The following is a 19,102-nucleotide window of genomic DNA, read 5'->3' as shown; positions in this document are numbered from 1 at the left end:
CCTTATTGAGGACATTACTTAAAGAGGACAAGTAAGAAATGCAAAATCGACAAAATAGGTGGCTTCAAAAGACAAGACAGAAATTTCTCGAGAGATATGGGGAGCCTTGCGCTTCATGGCGCTCCGTGGGCGTCACTCGGAGTTTTATCTATTTAATCGCGCTCAGTATAGGATTTTGCAGCCATGCGATCACTGTTTTCCAGTAGGAAACGAAACACTAACAAAAACAGCAGGTTGGCCAAATCGGCCGAATCTGCAAAGTTTGCAAGACCATTCCCTTCCCTAGACACGACCAGGGGCACGCATCTTGTTCAAATCCGCAAGTTTTCGTGAACTTGACGAGTTTACAGGGGCCTTCTCAGTGAATGGTGTAGGTACGGTAGGTTCCTTAAGTCCCTCTCCACTCCCATGACTGACGCTCTTTCTGAGGCTAAATGACTGCTGTCTGATTCCTGGCACTAGAAGGTCCCGCGAGTCTTTTGGCTTGACAATGGTGCTGCGACGTTGGCTGGATGAGCTGGGTGGAGCTGTAGGAATTACAGAGTACTTTCTCTCTCTGTAATTCACGCCGACTTCTCTTACACTCTTCTGGTGCTCTGGTTCAACCTTCTTAAACCAATCAGCCTGTTCGTCATACTCGCAGATTGCATAATCAGTACCATACGGCTTCAGCTCAAGACAGTAGAGCGTATGGAGCGGAACATCTAAATCCACAATGGAGGATTTATCCAAATTTAGGAAATATGCCAAAAGTACTCGCAACACCACACGATGTGAGATGATGAGAAGATGATCTGTGGTCCTTTCGATCTCACTGATCACAGGGCGCAAGCGTACTAGCACATCAAGATACGACTCACCGCCAACACCTGGATATCTATACGTGAGCTTGTTTTTGATTCTGCCTTCAAACTCCTTGGGGAATTTCATCTGAATCTCGTCGTAGGTCATGCCCTCGAACTTACCACCACCAAGCTCATTCAACATTCTCATGGCCTTGATATGGTAGGCCAGCTCGTCAAAGTAACTGCCAGTCTCAACAGCACGAATCAACATCGAAGTCCACACACAGAAACTAGGCTCGGTTGGAATGTGACCGACGCTTGTTTTCTTTGCTTGACCATCTTCACTGGAACCGTTCCGGGGGTCAAGTAACTCGTTAAAGCGTAACTCGAGCCTGGAAGAGAATTTCTCGAGCTGCCTCCTTCTGAACTCCTTCCTTTGATAGTTCAAGAAGCGTGTGAGCGTCTTCGAGAAGTGTTGACCACGCTTAGTGAGTGGTGCATCTCCGCCAATACGTCCACTGAGATTATCAGTACTCTCACCATGACGAGTGAGCCAGATCTGTCTTTCGCAAAGGTTGAAGTTCAACAAAAAGTAGACGGTTTGTGAGGCCAAAAAGCCCTGGACATTGAAACTCACAACTTTCTTGCCAACATCGATCATCTTGACGTATTGGAATCCCTCAATCTGCTCTTCTGATTCATCGATAGTCTCATATGCCTTCTCATAGTTGTGTAATCTTCCCACAAAGTCCTTGAGTGCAACCTCGGGGTCCATGTTCTTGTAGTCCGGTCCAGACAACTTGAGCCTGATATTAGTATCGAGAATGGCCGGGTCAGAGCATATACTCTCCATAAAGAGGACTTTGAGCTCACCGTTCGAACGTTCTTGAATTCTCTTTAGTACCTTGAGTCTTCTTTTTTTGGTCGAGTTCGTGGCATCCAAGATACCTACAGAGCCAGGGCCGTCAAGTACCCAGTTAAGCAAGTTGTCTAGTGTGTCCATAGCCCATTTTTCACGAAGTTCATTTGAAGCTTTGTTCTCGGGGTTGAAGAAATCGGCAGAGTGAGAAGCCGATGGCTTTGTTTCTGGCGAACGGCCTGGCAGAGGAGTATTCGTATCAGGCAAAGGGTTGCGAGCAGGACCCAAGACATTCTCCTTGTCCATCCTTCGGGTGTTTCCCACATTGAACACTCTGCAATCGTGTTGAAGCCAGTTCAAGTAGCGAGTGAGTTTGTTCGTAATGTATGATTTGCCTCTAGCAGGGAGCCCGACCATGACGATGACTAACTTGGAACCCACATCGATAGACGCAATACGCCCATCTGGAGACGTTTTTGAGGATGTCTGACCAGGTATATTGAGAGTGTAAGCTTTCTTCAGTTTCTGGAAGGGGCTCAGGAGCAAAACGCTCTTGAGCTGATCCAATGAAGGCGATTTTTCAAATTGGTGTTGTAATTCAGGAGGGACATCCTGAAGAAGGTTTTCTTTGATTTCGGCTAGGATCTTAGCGTCGGCCCTCTTCTTCTTCTGATCTACAACTTTCTCTTGACGCTCTTTTTCAACCTTCGCATGTTTTTTGTCCTGTTCAACAGGATCAACGGTAAAATGTGGTTTGATTTGGGGTTCTTTTGAAGGACGTGGAGCGACTGGAGCGTCCCTGGCGTCCATTGTGGGTATCTGCAGTGTCAGGACACCTCTGGCAGTGGACTTAGGAGAGATGGACCCGCTCAGTGGCATGGACGCATCCACCACAGCGGCAGACACAGCATTAAGATCGGCCAAGCTCAAATGCGATATCTTCTTTGCGTGCTTCTGATCCTCCTGTGTCAGCGACTCTTCGGTTTCGCTCTCGCTTTCCTCTCTGGTTTCAGGCAGTGTCACCCCCGACACAATGGGTGTATCAGTAAGAGGTCTCTTGTTGAATTCCGGGAGATTAAACTGGGAGTTCTGGTGGGAAAAGTAGGCTCCCTCAAGCAGTTGTGACTCACCCATACTTGTAGAAGAATGTGGATGAGATCTGAACCGCCTAAGGGCCAGCAAACTGGCGGCCAGTAGCGCATTTCCCTTACTCTTACTCTCTTTGTGATGCTTCACTTTTGTGCTCTTGGGCCCCACTTCGTCAACGTCATCCTCTTCGTCAGAGTTATCCAAAGAGGAATCTCGAGACTCCCGTTCCAGAGAGCCTCCCAGACTCAGATTATTATTGGATTCTTCTTGCCCTTCAGCAGGGTGCACCACGAGGTTGCCGTTTTCGTCGAACGCAACATGCTTGCCCTTCTGTCTTGTGTGCTGTAGCACGGCGTTTGAGATGGAATTTGCTCGCTCCCGTTTAAGCAACTCGGCTAGGGTCCGATTATCGAGATTCTGAGACATGTAGTTATGACAAATTGCAATTTGTGACAAGAGTCAAATATGTGGAGGATGCTGGAGATGATATGATGTCTTGGTGATGATGCGGAAATATGCTGGGAATAGGGTACCCAATCAGTATATAGGCTGTGGGTATCGGTGTGCAAAAAAAAAGATGGGAAGGAGCCTCTGGATGGAGAGATAATGACTAAATTTTTGATAGATTGAGTATCAGAGAAGATATCCTGCATGCACGCTCTCGGGAAGGAATACCACACTTGACGGGTGACTTGCGGCTTATCTGCGGCTTTTTTCCGAAAAAATTGACCACAAACGGACACTGGCCATACTCGGGCCTCCCGCAACAAGTACTACACTTTCCCCAAATTCTGCTCATTCCTTGCTTATTTGTGCACCTTCACTTGCCACAATCTCGGACTTCTCTCCGAGAGCTCATTCCGTCCTGCATACAGAGCGGTGAGGGGGTCCCAAAAAAAAATTCACTCGTTTCCACGATGCCACTCCTTCGGTACATTTGTACACAGTTTACCGCTCAGAAGATGAAAGAGGGGTATTTTGGAAAACGGCATACGCCGGGATGCTGAGTAAGAAAAGAGATGGTGCTTGGGAGTGGACAGCCGCTTGTATGCAGTACTCTCTCTCTCTCTCTCTCTCCCAAAAAAATCAGTTAGAGGTGTCTCGATTTTTGTTGAGATTTGACACTTACGCAGTAAAAGTGGGAACCCAACGGACCCACAAAGTAAGCCCCTATCTTTTGTATTTTTCTTTCAAACAATGTGATATTGCTTGGCTTGAAAGTGCAAATTTTAAGGTTTTGACACGTGGAGCCTTAATCATGTGACTCGTACAAACGTAGACAAAACGCTACAATGGCTACTTTTGTCTTTCCATGACCTCGAGATTGCGAAATGTAATATAGTATTGTTAAGACTTGACGAAATTAGCCTATTATGGTACTGCAGGAAAACAAAGAACCTTAAACTCGCTTAGATTACACCCAAACAGACCGCGTAGGTGTACCAGTTTAGGCAAGCACATAACCAGATACCAAGCGATTGAAATGTGCAGCTGATTTGAGCGTCTCTTGATGTGTGAGGAATAGGATTCAGGAATTTTGGGTCAAGAAAGTGAAAATGGCAGAAACGCTTTTGGGCGGGCACACACTCTTGGAGAAAACTACTGAGGCGTTATCTGAAAAGGAGGAAAGCCATGAGGAAAGTACAAAGAAAAAGAACATTTGACCAAAAATCCGTGGCCAGCTTTGGAATTGGAGCTCATTGCTATGAAGTTCCTTTGGGGATTCTTCCTGGGCGATTTGCAAGCCAATGAATGTCTCTTTCACAGAATTTCTGCTTACGTTGGAGCTGCAATTATCTGTCATCTCCAAAAAAGTCTCTCAGCATTGTCAAATGTTCCCAAATCAATATCAAAGTAGAGCTCGCGGCGGTAGTATACCGTCTTACCATACTACTGGGAAGAGATATCAACAAGGGGAGTAGTGATGAATGCAACCTTTTCCCCATGAAACCTGATCTGAGCCATTTAGAAGGGCCAAGCTTATGGAATAAGAACCCCTCATTCACTTAGTTGTCTCATTGGGTCGAGCCTCTTGAGATCTCTCAATGGCGGATGCGAGCAAGAAAGAATTGATTCTCTTTCTAAATTTGGGACACCTCTGTGGTCGGCTCGCTGCCCAGGTGCGGTTTATGTCCCTTTTGCCTTTTGAATCCAAGCACACGCCATCATCTAATGTGATTTCTTGGAAATAGCTCATGACATCTTGAAAGTTGTGTCATGAAGCGCTCGTCACACAGAAAATGATGACGCTCTGCTGTATAAATGAAGGCCCCTCGCAACATTGGACACCAAATTTGGAAGGGGTGTGTCTGTATTGGAACAGCGTCATGCTCTTCAATCAGTACACATTTTTAGCTCTCGAATATTAAGTCGGGACGGCTTCATTTAGGGGTTCTTGAACTTTCTCAGCAAGGAAGGTGCAAGCTATCAGGTACGTCTTTCAAGCAGAGCATTTCAAAATCTGTCAAAAATAAAGTGAAAAATATATATATATTTTCAGAATCTCAGGCCCATATCTTTTCTCCCAAATCCATGATCTTTGTTCCCAAAATTCTATTATTGGGACCTCCAAGTTTGTGCGAGGCATCTTGTTATATCATTTGCAAGCATGATCTTGATGACTACAACGGAGAGGAATTCACGTGGCTGGATGTAAAGCACATTCCTTACTGCAAGGCAAGATATAAACAACATGTCACAAGGACATTCAAATGTCAGTCTCATATAGTGACCGTGTCGTTAGTCCGATTTTCTACGACCTGTCTCCTCAAGCGATGCACAGGAGCAGCAGTAATGAATGAATATTCAGAGACTGTCACCATGGATGGTCCGAAACTCATTTACATGGTGGTGGATCGAGCCAAGCTTGCATTTTCTGAGCTGGATCCATGTGATTTAGTTAAACATGTTGCAGGCTGCATGTTAGCATATCAGGGTTTCATTTATCCTTCATTCTTCAGGCTAGACTTCCCACCTTTTGAGCCCGGAAGCGATGTTTTTTCTTACGCTATGGGACTAGGAGCGCTTTCTGTTATATATCAGGGACACCTGGAATTTCAATTCGACATTCTGGAGCACGTAGTCCTTCCTGGAATGAAACTTTCATCCCTTTACGAGATACGTGTGACCACAAGAGAGCCCTCACTAACCTTCTCAAATATAAAAATCATTCTTTACGAGTATCAATTTAAAAGAGAGGCAGAAGGATACTCTACGTCGTTGATTCATGAGCAATGTATCTATATTTCAGAAGAGTTGTTTACTTTGACGGCGAAAGACAAAATCATATTTCTACCCTCAACAGTAATTGGCGGGGAGATTCCGATGGTCAGTCCCACGAGTTGCAATGGTGATCTATATCGAGTATATCAGCTTAAATTCTATTGTGACGTGGAAAGCCGCAACTTACAATGTCCATTACACAATTCTGACCAGGTAATTATAGCGAGCGATTGTCGTTCTTCGCTCCCTAAATATCTCAAGTATGATCAGCCATCTCATGAAGCTGGGTATTTCTCTATATCCGGAAAGTTTGATGTCTCCACATTCAATCCCGTTGACAGCGGTAACAATTTTATGAAGAAAATGATACAGAATGGCACTTACGAAAGGAATTATGATAGCCATGTAACATTATCACAATACAATTATGCCAACGGAGAAGTTCTCACTTTTACGATCGTCAAGTGGTGCTCCGAAGCAGTTGCGAAAGCATCGGTAAAACAAAGTTTCAAATTTTCGAGGTTTGTTAGTCGTATTCTATGGGATTTGGCCTACCCCAAAAGGGTACCCACAATAGTTTTTGAGGGATTTAAGTCACCACCATGGAGGAAATATGAATGGACGCTCCTGGGGGCCTTTTATCGCTATAAAAAGGTTTCGTATCGAGTTCCACCATCGGTGCTTCCACAGGTGTTCCGAAGGTATCGATGTTGCTTGCTGACGGAAAGCTATCCGTTGAATGGGTTGAATGAAAAGGCAGACATTCCTCATGAATATACAATCTACATAAGAGCTGAATACGTTGACTCAGATAACATTTCGGAGCTCAGGGGGTCTCGAGTGGTTTTTCCCGGTATGAGCCTTAAAGATTTCATCAGCATCTCTTTCGAGTTACCAGCCCCAATTGAGGTCGCAAAATATACCATTGACGACATGCATTACGAATTTAATGTCATACGAATCGAGATTCTGGCAGTCGAGGTAATGGAACACTACTCCAATACCGCTTTATTTGACTGCAAGCAGCGTGCCACTATGATACATGAGGTTGAATGCAACTTTAAGATTAAATGGAGCCCCCTGAAGGCACTCGAGAACGAATATTCTATTGATCTACCAAGCAGCCTTCTTGAATGCAAATTTCCGAGATTAAAGCCATCGTTTATATCGGAACATCTCAGAAGGTGGCATAAACTCAGTATCAAAGTATTCATAATGACAAACTTTGGGATACTTTCAAATACAGCGTCTATTTTTGTGGTGTTGCCGTTCAACATGGGTATTTTGAAAAGGACCTAGAGTCAACCTCTTTCAAACCAACTGCTACACCTCACTTACTATCGCTGGCCACAGACTTCTCTCGAGCGGCCTGGTCTATGTCTCTAAAAATGGCTGCAAAAAGCGTCTCCCACAAAACAAAGCACCGACCAATACAATCTCCGCAGATGCCATAAACAATAAGCATTAGTCATCCATAAAAACAGAAATAATAATAAAAATAATGATAGAAACTGGTAGTTACTGGGAAATCATTAGAAGAAACTTGCGTATTGGGCTCCGTTCTTGATCTGACAGAAGATCACATGATCCTCATGTGATCTACATAGGCTAGTCAATCCTCCTCATCGAGCTACCTAGTGTTTGTCTTTCTTTAGAGATGTCCTTTTCCTTTGGTTTTTCTCAGGCTGACCTATCAGATGAAGACATTACACCATCTGTAACGAGCGCAGCACCTTCTACTTTTCAAAGTACCAACGTTGCGTCTCTCAATCCCCCAAAAGTCCACTCACTCGAATCAATCCTAAATACACTCAAAGACGTCAGAATCACTTTCGACAATTACAAAACGACCAATGGAAATATCGTGTACAGACGTGAGATCTTTGACGTGAAGCATCAGTGCATGGTTGAGGACGAAAATGAAGATGACAATAAGGAAATACGCCAGATTTTGCTAGGGTCTGAGGAAGAGCTAGATCTTCGTAAAAATGTCTACGAAGGAGGCTTCAAGCTGTGGGAGTGTTCCTACGACCTTGTGGACGAGGTTGCAAAAAACGAGGACACTTTTGCAAAAAACAGCATTCTAGAGTTGGGGTGTGGTTCAGCTCTACCGTCCTGTTTCATATTTCAAAAATGGTTAGAGAAAAACTCATCCGGCAAAACTCTCGTTCTTGGAGACTACAACTACGAGGTGCTTCGACTTGTCACGATTCCGAATCTTGTTGTGCATTGGGCATCTACGCTAAGTGTAAAAGAGTTAGCGAGTTTACAAAACCCAGAGATACCCATGAAGAATGATGAAATTCAGTTGACTAAGGATCTTGCTGATGCATTCATTAATACCGTAAAGAGGCTCAACATACAGCTTCACTTTGTGTCCGGTTCTTGGGGTCCTGAGTTTGTTGATATAGTGCTGCCAATGTGCCCAGACTTAATCCTTTCATCGGAGACCATATATTCATTGGACACTTTGCCAATTTTCATCCAGACTTTGACAGATCTCATGTTAAAAAATCAGTGTGCTGCATTGATAGCAGCGAAATCCTATTACTTTGGCGTTGGCGGTTCAGTAAAGGAATTCACTCTGCGTCTTGCTTCTTGCGGCTTTCCTCTTCAGATTGACACCGCCGACGTATCCAATTCGCTGCTTAAGAGATCTATTATCACAATCGTATCATAGACTATTCCTCACCAAATAGATTATTCAACGCGCCATTCTCGGTGAATGGGTCATTCATGATATCATTCGTGCTCTTTTTCTTCTTGGTTACGGAGCTCATCTCTAGTTGCTTCTTCCGAAGCTTCATTTCATCTTCCGAAGCTTCTATTTGATCTGCCTTCGAAATCCTCACCAATTCAAGTAAAGCCATGCGCTGGTGACGCAAAGATCTCGATCCTACCAAAAGATTCTCAAAATTAGAGATATGCAGTGAGGTTATGTTAGGCAATGCCTCCATCAAAACCCTCGCAGGATAATCATTCTTTGATCGGAGAGCACAGTATAAAGTCGTTAGTGCTGTAGCAGCTTCAGTGTGTGTCTCCACGAAGTAGTCATCGAGTATTACTTTCAAGTATGCGTTCATGAAAACATCGCAAAGATACTTATCCACATCGTCATCTTTGAGTACTATAGCGGGAAGAATGTTTCTTGCCACAAGAATAGTGTTGAAGGAACACTTTGTATCTTTAAGAGTGATGATGCGACAACAAATTTGGAGAAATGCACCCATTACTTCTTTATTTGTTGTCACAAGTCTTTTGCAAGCAAATTGTGTATCTGTCATAGATTTAGCATTGAACTGTGGAATGATGTCCATCAAGAGGCGGACAACCGTGGCTGTGAGTTGTCTGAGCATATGTTCTTCCATCATTTCTTCGCTGAGCGTTGCGTCGTTCTCGTTACCTTGCAACTGAAGCCCGGTGTTATAAATTTTTTCCCATCGATCGCCAATCAACTTGTCAATATCGAAAAGCGCCTTTGGTAAGAGCTCTGCCATGAAAACATCAACGTATTTAACCGGACAATTCTTCACGACACTTCGAAGACAACTATTGATCATATGCTTCCAACTGTGTAGAGTTACACCGACGGTGTCACCTGCCAACGAGTTCCACATTGATGTCGCAATGTTAGGGATCTCATACAATGTGTCCTCAAGGTTGGAGAGAGAACCAATTGTTAGGAAGGCATACTCCCGCGTATATCTCACCAAGTGGCCAACACTATCAGCAAAATCTCGAAGGGTAAGTGCTGCTTTGACGCTCTCCTCTATGAACATCTCTTTGCTCTGTATGGAAACACCTTGCTGCCAAAATCTTTCCATGCGACTATACCGCAAAAACGATTGTACTGCCTCAGGAAGATCCTTCCAATTGTCAGGATTGTGATAAGCTTGAATTTGTGCAAGTAACTGTAAGACGTGGGGTATTATAGGTGTCACTCTAGGCTTCCAAAGTCTAAGCAATGCTTGATACTCCGGGGAGTCATGACTGAGCTTCTCTATGCTATATTGAATGAAGATTCGGGTAGCACGAATCGGAAATATGGAGGACCAATGCTCTTTAAGTTTGTTTTTGAGTGCTTTGCCTTCCTCATCCATCTCCGCCTCTAATAGATTTGTATTAGCTGTGATGTTTCTTCTCTGGAAGTATTGAGCTATTTCAGCAATGCCTAGCCTCTCCATGAACCAATGCAAATCAGAAAGGCCTTTTTCTGTTTCAGGAGCTGACCACGCCATCAAGTCTGGATCGACAATCTTGGCAAAGAGAGCATCTTTATCTTCTATGGATGACCTCGAGGCGATGACTAAAAGGAATGATTTGAATGCGACATTCTCATGATTGCTAACCTTGTTAGATGACAATATGCTCGAGACGACCGCTTCAAGCTCGGAAAAGATCTTTTTCAATGACTCAGGCATGATATAAGCGAGTCTATTGAGTTCCGTACCACAGCTTGTCCTCAAATCACGAATAAGCTCCTTTTCATCATCACTGATGTTTGGTGGGTATTCAAATGTAGCTGTAGTGATAATCTTCTCGAGAACTTTGAACATCAAGGGGCTCACGTCTTTGAGCAATGGGGCAAATTGAACCATTGTTTGTACTTGCTTTCTGATGAGCAAAGGCGATGCTAGCTGCATTGCTAATAAACGTTCTCCCAAGTCTTCCACAAGACTATTGAGCCTGTTGTTCTTCGTCTCGAAATCCTCGCCACTGTACCATATGCGCCAGCGAGAGACTCCCCTGATACTGTTTTCTATTATATTGAATTGAGCAGAACCCCAATTATAAGGATCTGACTTCTCGTCTAGTTTTGCCTCATTTATGCATGCGTGTCCTAGTGGCGAAGAAAAGAAAGCTTCTAGTCTGTTCTCTAACCATTTGAGACCCTCCTCGGGCTTTTTGCAAACAGTTATACGCACAATATCTTCATTGAATTTCTTGTAATTTGACAAGAAAGACGATGAGTCCAGAGCAGAATCAAAGTCAAACTCTAGGTATTTCTTAGATGGCTCGTCCTCGCCGAGCCATTCATAGTTTATCACACGATTTGCCGCAATTTCCATCAAGTCCATCAAGATATTGACAACTGGCTCTTTTGAGCTGAGCTCATCAAATCGTAAGGTCGTAACCCACATCTGCAAAGAGAGGCCAGAAATGATTAAGCTTGGATGACTTGTTGTAGTGAGTATAAGGCGAAGGTATTCACTCACATCAGCTTTCGCCCAGTCTATCCTATTCTTAGCGGGTAGCAGGATGTTGAGGTATTCGCTAAGAGAAACAATCATTTCGACAGTTTTCTTGAGCAATGCGTATGTTTGTTCGTCAATGTCGTCAGGGTCGATTTTGAGTGAATGGTAAAATTGCGAGAGTTTCTTAATTCCCTCGCAGGTGAATATGCTACCAACAAAAAAGTCAAAGTCCTCCAGGGTGGGATATGCTCTTGTGAATAGTATATGCAAGCAGTCCACGGCTAAAGTTTTGATTTTCACATCAGACACAGTGAGGATATTGATAAGTGTGTTGAGGATGTTTTCGTTCCGCAAAACTGACGGCTGCACCCAGTGAAGGCATGTCTTGAATGCCCCAAGAATCTTGGGCACGAATGCCTGAGCGCTATGTGATGTGATATCGTTGTTGGAAAGCACTTCAAGCAAAAAGCTGCTCCAGTGGCTGAACCAGCCCTCGCTCACGTATTTGCAAGGAGAAATGCGTGGATTAGGCTCGTACATTTGATCTAGCACCGACGTCGGGTGCACAATGAGCACACTGAGCTGGTTCAATATTGGCGACCGTTTACTAGCAACGATATCGTCCAAAAGAAATATATCCTCAAATAGTGTCCTTGTTATTATTAGCGATAACTCTCTGCACTGAGGGTTCTCGTTCCAGAGGGCCCAGAGGTCCGCATCCATGGAGCTCCACCCGTCTGCCAAATCTTCTGGCAGCGCCATTCGCTGACTCGGGCTCTGCGATTCGGCTTTTTTGTTCCCCTCAAGCCCATTCAGAGAATTTCCTGATCTCTGGTTTATATCGTCTCCTTTAACGAGCCAGCTGCCCCACACTCGTTTCGCCAACGACGCCCACAAGAACGCCACTTTCTCTTTTAAATAATGAGGATCATTATCTGTGGCTTTGCCGCAAAGCGTCACCACCCACTCTCGTACCGTGAGCATCTTCGTTCGATCAAGTGTGTGGAACTTGTTGCTTAAAACGTGCTGGAGAAGCAGAAGACCAAAATGACGTACTATGCTGTTCTTGTTGTCGTCAGGCAAAGCCAATTGAAACCCCCAAAAGGGGGCTTCTTCGTTTTGTTTGATTTTCTCCAAAAACTCTTGAGCTTCTCTTCTTTGGGCATTTGTCGATCGAGGCTCGTGGATTGCCTCCAATGCCTGGACGATCTGCTTGGCACCAGACGAGTCCATTGTCATAATTTACAGAGCCGCCAAAGAGTTTTGCTTCGTCAATTTTCCGTGGTTGATTTTAGTGTGGTAGACGCCTATTCTTTCTTATCTGGTGTATTTGATGATCGTTGTTATCGTGATGGATATCGCTGTGCAGAATTCTTAGCTAACTATTCAGCGCACACCTTTTCTATAAAGAATTCGATATACTTCCTTCTCTAACCAGCAAGGCAACTCAATGGTGGGTGTTCTTTTTCACTCTCAATGTTCTTTTTTGATGAACTGCTTGTAAGGTCACTTACACGCCTCGCGGGATGGTGTGGGAGGCACGGATGTGCTTACACTAAGGTATCCCAGGCAGATCTGAGGACAAAAAAAAAACCATCGTCAAGGTCACCATGCCTGAAGCGCTGTTTTTGGGGAACTTCTCACAAAGCCACATTGAACCCCTTTCTGAGCACTCCATCGCCATTGTTGAGAAATGGCTTAAGATGTTTAAGCTTATACAGCTTAAAAACTCATGAAAATCAGGCAATAGGGATTCAGATATCTCTCGGCGACCTCTTTTATGCCTTGCGTAAAGGTTAAATCCCGTCTATACTCTCTATGGGAATAATTTGTAAAACCTCATCAACGTGTAATGTAAAGCAGGTTCTGCTCTGATTGCTTTGCGTTGACTTTGTGAACTGTCTGCCACACTAGAGGTAGAACTTTCTCTTGTCTTTGTCCATGTCAGGCTTATGCTCCCATTCAATTTCTTCCTTGATGCCCTTTTGTAGTCTGCGAAGTTTTAAAGTGAACTGGGGTCCTAGCTCCTGCAAACCCACACGTTCGTTCTCCTTGAACAAGTACCTATGCCTTCTGAAGAAGATATAGTCTCTCTGGTTATGCAATGTGATCACCTGTCGGCCCTCAATCTCAGGTTGTTTGGGAAAAATCGCCTGGAATAGACGGCCGACCGTCTTACCCAATCTCGTGTTGAAGTTGTTCAAGATGAGCTCGGGAATATGCGATGTGGCCCTCCCGTGACCTCTGATGCCCTTGGGCTCAACGTATGAAGACACGGAGAAGTAGAAAGTGGGACCCTCGGGAAGGTGAATAAACGTAAGACCATTCACCTTCTTCTTGTCTTCATTGATGACTATGAGATCGGTGTACTCTCTGTTGTTGCAGAACTGAGCCATCTCCTTCATCAGATACTCCCTCTTTCTTTTAACAAACGTCACATTTGGAACAAAATCCATCATCATATCGGCAAATTCATATGCAGCTTTTCTGGCGTTGGCGTTGGTTGTGAGAAGAACTTTTGGATCCTTCTGCGTTTTGCTGAAAAGAGCAGAGAACTCATCCTCACCTTCGAACTCAGCTGAGATCGTCTCATCGTAAACTCTTTTCGACTCAATAGTGTCTGGCACATTTGCTGCCAATCTCTCTTCCTTCAATTGTGGGTTCTCCCTCTCCTCCTTCGCTCTTGCTGCACGCTCCTTATGCCTCTCCTTCGCTCGCTCATGTTGAATGGCGGCAAAAACTTTCTGCCTGCGCTGCTTATTTTTGATTTTTTTCAACGTCTCCGCCGTCGTCTCTTGTGCACTCATTGTGGTGGTTGGAAGTTGTGAATGTGGGAACTTTAATCTTTCGCGATGCCCAGAGCATCACCAGGAGTGTGTACTGGCATTTCGCAGCCATTAGCTCTGGTAGAAGTTTATGCTTCTAGAGGACGCTTTCCATTACTGTTGAGCTTTGAATCCTCATTTTGCGATGCTTTTACAGCCGCAATATATTCATTGCATGCTTTGTGTAAGCTGCTTTTGAGGGGTGCCACACAGCTTTCCAAATCCTTTAATAGCTTCGGCTGGAGCTTTTCGTTCGCTTTAACATGGGGGTTCTCGGAAATAAGCGATGAGATCTTCAGTTCAAGTGCTTCAATAGCTCTTTGACACGTTCTCAAGTTTGTGAAAATCTTCTTCAATTGAGTGGGATTTCCCGAGTTAAGGAATAAATTCCAGAAATGCAGCAAAAACTCGACAATGGTGACGTTGTAAGTTAGTAGGTCTTGGACGACGTCCTGAGGAAGAAGCTTCTCGCCAGTTGCGCCAGTTGCATCTCTCAAGTTATGTAAGGATCTAAACGTGCGATAGTTGTATTTCACAAGAGCAGTGATATCTGTGGCAGCCTTCGCAATATCGTTGCTCTGAGACTTGTACGTCTCACTCAAATCAGTTCCAGTGGCAGAGGCTTTGAACTCGTTACTTATCAAGAACAGACCGAGTTCATCACAAGACACATTCTCGTCCTCGGGAGTCTTCTCTCTCTTGTGCAGAGCAATCACCCTCGCTCTGTCGGTGTCAAGGTGTAGCTGAATGAACTGCAAATCTTCAGTTTCATTCAAGTCGTTGAGATCTAGCTCTTGCTCATGCTCTTTGACTTCCTCGGCAGCGTCTTCTGATTTCTTGGCCTCCTCAGCATTCATGTCAACCATCTTACTCGAAAGCTTGTTCATGTTTTTCATCAAAATCACCATCTCATTATCCCGTTTAGACTGCTGGCCTGGTGCTGTCCCGTCGTTACCTTCTGCATGCTCATCAGAGAACTTCATGGTGAAATCAGGCAGCAACCCCAACTTTTGTGAGTTATCTTGGTCGTTCCCGAAAAGATCAAGAAACTTATTAACGTGGTATTTCTCCCGAGTGTTAATCTTCTCAGAGGCTGATTTCTTACTCGTGTCTGGGACTTCCAGAGACTCTTCGAGATACTTATCAATGATGACATCGCCTCGTGTGTTCTGTGTATTTATTCTGTCACCACGGAGACGTCTGAAAAGCTTTGAGTTGAAGAATCTCGACCAGAACTCACCTTCACTGAGCTTGGCAGGGACGAGCTCGTTAAATGCACGCTTGATGATAGGGTACGTTTCAAAAATCTCGTTGATTGTAGATCTCGTGACGTTGACATTAACCTGATTATCTGACGTTGCAACTGGCTTGATTGTAGAAAGAACGTTATACGGGCCCCTATGCTGGGAGATCTGCAAGGCGCAAGTTCGTAGCTGGCCAATACGACTTGACCAGAACATGGTGGGAGAGAGTTTGAACTTAATGACCGATTGCGTGAATATGTTACGCAAGTTCGGATCATCAAGCAACACTTTCTTTTGGAGCTCGTGGTTTTTCAAAAGGCTAGCATCTGACAAAGATTTCGGGCTTGAAAAATCCAAAGGATTTCCTGGAGCAGGAGTCCCCTCGGGAGTGGCTGTTGCATCTTTCTCTCCAGGCGCTGGCGACGCTGTAGCGGTACTTTGTCCATCTGTGTCCTTGATGACCGTCTTCTGCCTAGCAATAATCGTCTGGAGCGCCTCCTTGACCGCCGTCATTGTCTGTCGATTATTGAACGAAAGCTTGATGTCCTTTACTTCTGTGCTTGGCGGCTCTGAATAAAAGAGCTTGAGCACCATCTTGGGAGACGAATCGGGTGTAGTCTGGAGCCTCGATAACGCATTGAGTGGGATCTCAAGAGACTTGTCCTGGTCGATTGCCTTCCACATAAGCTTGGACGGCGTGGTGTCCTCGCGGATCTGGACAAGACCAGAGACTTTTGAGATCACACACGCTCCAGATACTGTGGCCATTGCACTGAGGTTGGGAGGAAGAGATAGTGGTGAGGTCTGATGTGAAAGGACTGTATGAGGGTCTGTTGAAGATGGGTGGGCCTGGGGAGTTATGAAAATACAGTGAGAGAGGATTTCTTTTTACCCCAGTGTAGGTGAAATTGCTTATAGATTGGTGAGATTCGTGGCTGCAAGTTCAATGTTCAAAAGTTTAGCTTGGTCGAAGGGGTTACTGAGTTGCTGTGTGTATGGCTGCGAAAACTACCAAGCCCTCAATCTATGGGTGGAGAGCCGGTGGTTTTTCACATCAATGGAGATTTCTAAATGTACGTGGTATCCAAAGGTTTCTGTTATTTCGATTGCCAATTATTTTTAAGAACTCCAGTCCATTCAATCTATTGTCTGCTTTTTCATTACTTCTGCTGAAGAGCTCACTTACACTCACCTCATAGTTTGGGCAGGGTCAAGCATGAAGTTAATGATCAGAGATTGAACAATTCTACTTCACGATTAAAAGAGACTAAGAAACCTCAAGCACTCCTCATTAATCGCTTCACAATCAGATACCCTATAATCTATGCAACACGAACGGTTCATCAACAGTTTGCAACCATTCCTTGACATAACTAGGGCCCTCTTCGCAGCCCCATAATGCTCACACTACAACTACATCATCTCTGAGATCTACTTGATCTGACCCAATATACAACCGCTAGCAACTGCAGTATGTTGGCTCGATGGTCCCACTCCATCAAGAATCTTCGCTGGACTTGGGACGATACAATCTCTTTGGGACAACTCAACCATCTCAAGCAGATTCTTCTGGAGATCCTACCGTCTAAGACTTCCACAATGTATGGAACGAGCCTCATATTCAACAACCAAACAAACTCTGATTTGGGCTCTGACTGGTATGACAATTATCAAGCTCCACAGCTTGACGGCAAGCAGCTTTTTGAACGACGCATGTGGGTTTCAGGTAGCCTAAGATTTGGGAGTATTCCAAAGATTGGCGACCATCTACGATGTGCTGAGCGTGTCTCCCTGGTAAGGCGAGTTGGTGAGTCTGTATTCGTCACAACTGAGAGGGAAACCAAAAAATTGAGCATCACACAACGGCTTTCAGGTGCCAACTGGGAAGTTACTGGAAGTGAGGAGGGCGAGTCCCTCGTAAGCGAGATAAGGACGTTGGTTTACAAGCAAAAAGAAGACGATCAAGCTTGTACGGTCGATAATGACCATCAAAACACGTCAAAGGTTGGTCAGCATTCATCATGCGACAAGTCAGCTGAATTTGTCATCTCTGAGGGGCAAGTCTCTCGGTTCAGCGCTCTTTCCTACAACCTACACAAGATACATCACGATAAAAACTACAGTAAGGAGGAGGGTCTCTCTGATGTTGTTGTACTGGGCCCCATGCTCGTTAATGTGATGCTTCACTACTTTGCTCTGGAGTTTCCAGCGAAGGAGATCAAGTCGTTCACTTATCGTATGAGCGAGCCCTGCTACGTGAACAGAGTATTAAGAATAGAACTTCGAAGGGCCATTGCCAATGATTCCCTTGAGATTTCTGTCTGGGATAATTCAAGGAATCTATGTCATGGGATTGTGAGAGAAAAGAGCACGTACGGTTGACTGTCGGACGTCTAGATATGATGATTCAGCGATAACTTTGATAATTGGCTTGACATTTCTGCTATCGAAGTTGTCTTTCACATTCACGGATGATATCCTAGAGATGAGTTTGTCTCACCTTGCCCATTTCGCAACCATGTTGGAAATTGCTAACATTCAAGCTGGCCATACATTATTTCGAGGGCAAGTCCTCGAATCAAGTCAGTCTCTAAATCAAGTCTCCTATTTTGCTGGATGGGAGCAGTAGCCGCATCGACGAACCGAGCCGTGCTACTCGTAATCTGACAAAAAGCGCAACTCAAGCCGTCTATTGGTATGGCTTCAACTAAGCCTATCTCCTAGTACTAGTCAAACAAGTGAAAATGCCTGGTACCTTCCCAATTACATCTCATTGGGCCTACCTGCCGTCTACAAAAATGGCAATGACTTCACACGTGCCAATACTGTTTATGTTCCCCTTGCGTTACCCTTCACACGTGTATGCTACATGTTGCGTCGCTTATAATTTGCACCCGAATCGACTGGTATAAAGACAGCACCAAAGTACGAGCAATAATTTAGACAACAATGTTCGGCTTCTTCACGCTTTTGTCAATCGCCAGCCTTGCCATTGCAGCACCCAGCTGCGTTTGCAAACCCATGCTTGTTTCTGGCTTGAGTCCAATTGACTACCCGGTCCATTCCTGCTCTGGTGTTGATGAGAACAACTACTTCTCGTGCTCAGCACCTGGCAGCGTTTCTCAAGACTCGTGCTGCTACGAGAATTTCGGAGTTATCATGCAAACACAGTTCTGGGACTACAACGAGAATGCCAGGTCGGACAAAACCCGAAAGAGAGATACGCCTTCCAATGTCTTCACCATCCATGGACTCTGGGATGACTTGTGTGACGGATCGTATCACGAGTTTTGCAGGCCAGAGCTAGAATTCTCTGATTCAGACAGTTTGGAGGACATAATAGTCAATCAATTCGGGCGCAAGGACTTGTACGATGTGATGACGAAGTACTGGGTCAACACGGAAAACTCCAATGTGAAAAACGGCGGGTCAGAATCCCTTTGGGAACACGAGTACAACAAGCACGGCACGTGTTTCAACACTCTTCGCCCCGACTGTTTTTCTGGCACCTACAAGAAGCATGAAAACGCCATTGCCTACTTCCAGAAAACAGTGGAAGTGTGGGAAAAGTTGCCTACATACTTGTTTCTTGAAAACGCCGGAATCACGCCTTCCGCTGAAAAACCTTACTCCTTGAGCGCCATTGAGGCTGCATTAGAGAAGGCACACGGAAGTAAAGTATATGTTGGCTGCCGCGACGGCAATCTCTCTGAGATCTGGTACTACTATCATGTCAAAGGCAACGTTCTCACCGGTGAGTACAAGCCTATAGACTCGCTTGGCAAGACCCACTGCCCCAGCGAGGTGTGGTATCTTCCAAAGTAGACATTTCTCAATTCCATACGATCGTTTCACCTAAGAAAATTTTACCTAGACATTTTTC

General features: G+C 44.7%; 7 protein-coding genes across 7 annotated transcripts; 3 read left to right on the top strand and 4 right to left on the bottom strand. All coding sequences in view use genetic code 12, as the record gives it.

Annotated features, from left to right (window-relative positions):
* Nucleotides 1-282: 282 nt before the first annotated feature.
* Nucleotides 283-3,159, bottom strand: PFK26 (6-phosphofructo-2-kinase; the record flags this gene model as incomplete). The annotated part of the gene is made up of 1 exon (XM_029033281.2): nucleotides 283-3,159. The coding sequence occupies one exon, from the start codon at nucleotides 3,157-3,159 to the stop codon at nucleotides 283-285; it is 2,877 nt and encodes a 958-aa protein (XP_028891873.2).
* A 4,453-nt stretch (nucleotides 3,160-7,612) lies between these two features.
* Nucleotides 7,613-8,635, top strand: CJI96_0001265 (protein-histidine N-methyltransferase; the record flags this gene model as incomplete). The annotated part of the gene is made up of 1 exon (XM_029033280.2): nucleotides 7,613-8,635. The coding sequence occupies one exon, from the start codon at nucleotides 7,613-7,615 to the stop codon at nucleotides 8,633-8,635; it is 1,023 nt and encodes a 340-aa protein (XP_028891872.1).
* Nucleotide 8,636: 1 nt separating this feature from the next.
* MSN5 (karyopherin MSN5) lies at nucleotides 8,637-12,389 on the bottom strand (the record flags this gene model as incomplete). Its single annotated transcript, XM_029033279.2, has 1 exon — nucleotides 8,637-12,389. The coding sequence occupies one exon, from the start codon at nucleotides 12,387-12,389 to the stop codon at nucleotides 8,637-8,639; it is 3,753 nt and encodes a 1,250-aa protein (XP_028891871.2).
* A 671-nt stretch (nucleotides 12,390-13,060) lies between these two features.
* RPF1 (rRNA-binding ribosome biosynthesis protein RPF1) lies at nucleotides 13,061-13,957 on the bottom strand (the record flags this gene model as incomplete). Its single annotated transcript, XM_029033278.1, has 1 exon — nucleotides 13,061-13,957. The coding sequence occupies one exon, from the start codon at nucleotides 13,955-13,957 to the stop codon at nucleotides 13,061-13,063; it is 897 nt and encodes a 298-aa protein (XP_028891870.1).
* Nucleotides 13,958-14,064: 107 nt separating this feature from the next.
* On the bottom strand, nucleotides 14,065-15,987 carry CJI96_0001262 (TFIIH/NER complex subunit TFB1; the record flags this gene model as incomplete). Its single annotated transcript, XM_029033277.2, has 1 exon — nucleotides 14,065-15,987. One exon carries the CDS (start codon nucleotides 15,985-15,987, stop codon nucleotides 14,065-14,067), a length of 1,923 nt encoding a protein of 640 aa, XP_028891869.2.
* A 705-nt stretch (nucleotides 15,988-16,692) lies between these two features.
* CJI96_0001261 (hydroxyacyl-thioester dehydratase HTD2) lies at nucleotides 16,693-17,601 on the top strand (the record flags this gene model as incomplete). Its single annotated transcript, XM_029033276.1, has 1 exon — nucleotides 16,693-17,601. The coding sequence occupies one exon, from the start codon at nucleotides 16,693-16,695 to the stop codon at nucleotides 17,599-17,601; it is 909 nt and encodes a 302-aa protein (XP_028891868.1).
* Nucleotides 17,602-18,168: 567 nt separating this feature from the next.
* RBT7 (Rbt7p) lies at nucleotides 18,169-19,044 on the top strand (the record flags this gene model as incomplete). The annotated part of the gene is made up of 1 exon (XM_029033275.2): nucleotides 18,169-19,044. The coding sequence occupies one exon, from the start codon at nucleotides 18,169-18,171 to the stop codon at nucleotides 19,042-19,044; it is 876 nt and encodes a 291-aa protein (XP_028891867.2).
* Nucleotides 19,045-19,102: the final 58 nt, after the last annotated feature.

This window comes from Candidozyma auris, chromosome 1 (assembly GCF_003013715.1).
Source record: "Candidozyma auris chromosome 1, complete sequence".
Taxonomy (NCBI): domain Eukaryota; kingdom Fungi; phylum Ascomycota; class Pichiomycetes; order Serinales; family Metschnikowiaceae; genus Candidozyma; species Candidozyma auris.
This window is presented reverse-complemented; position numbering and strand designations above follow the sequence as displayed.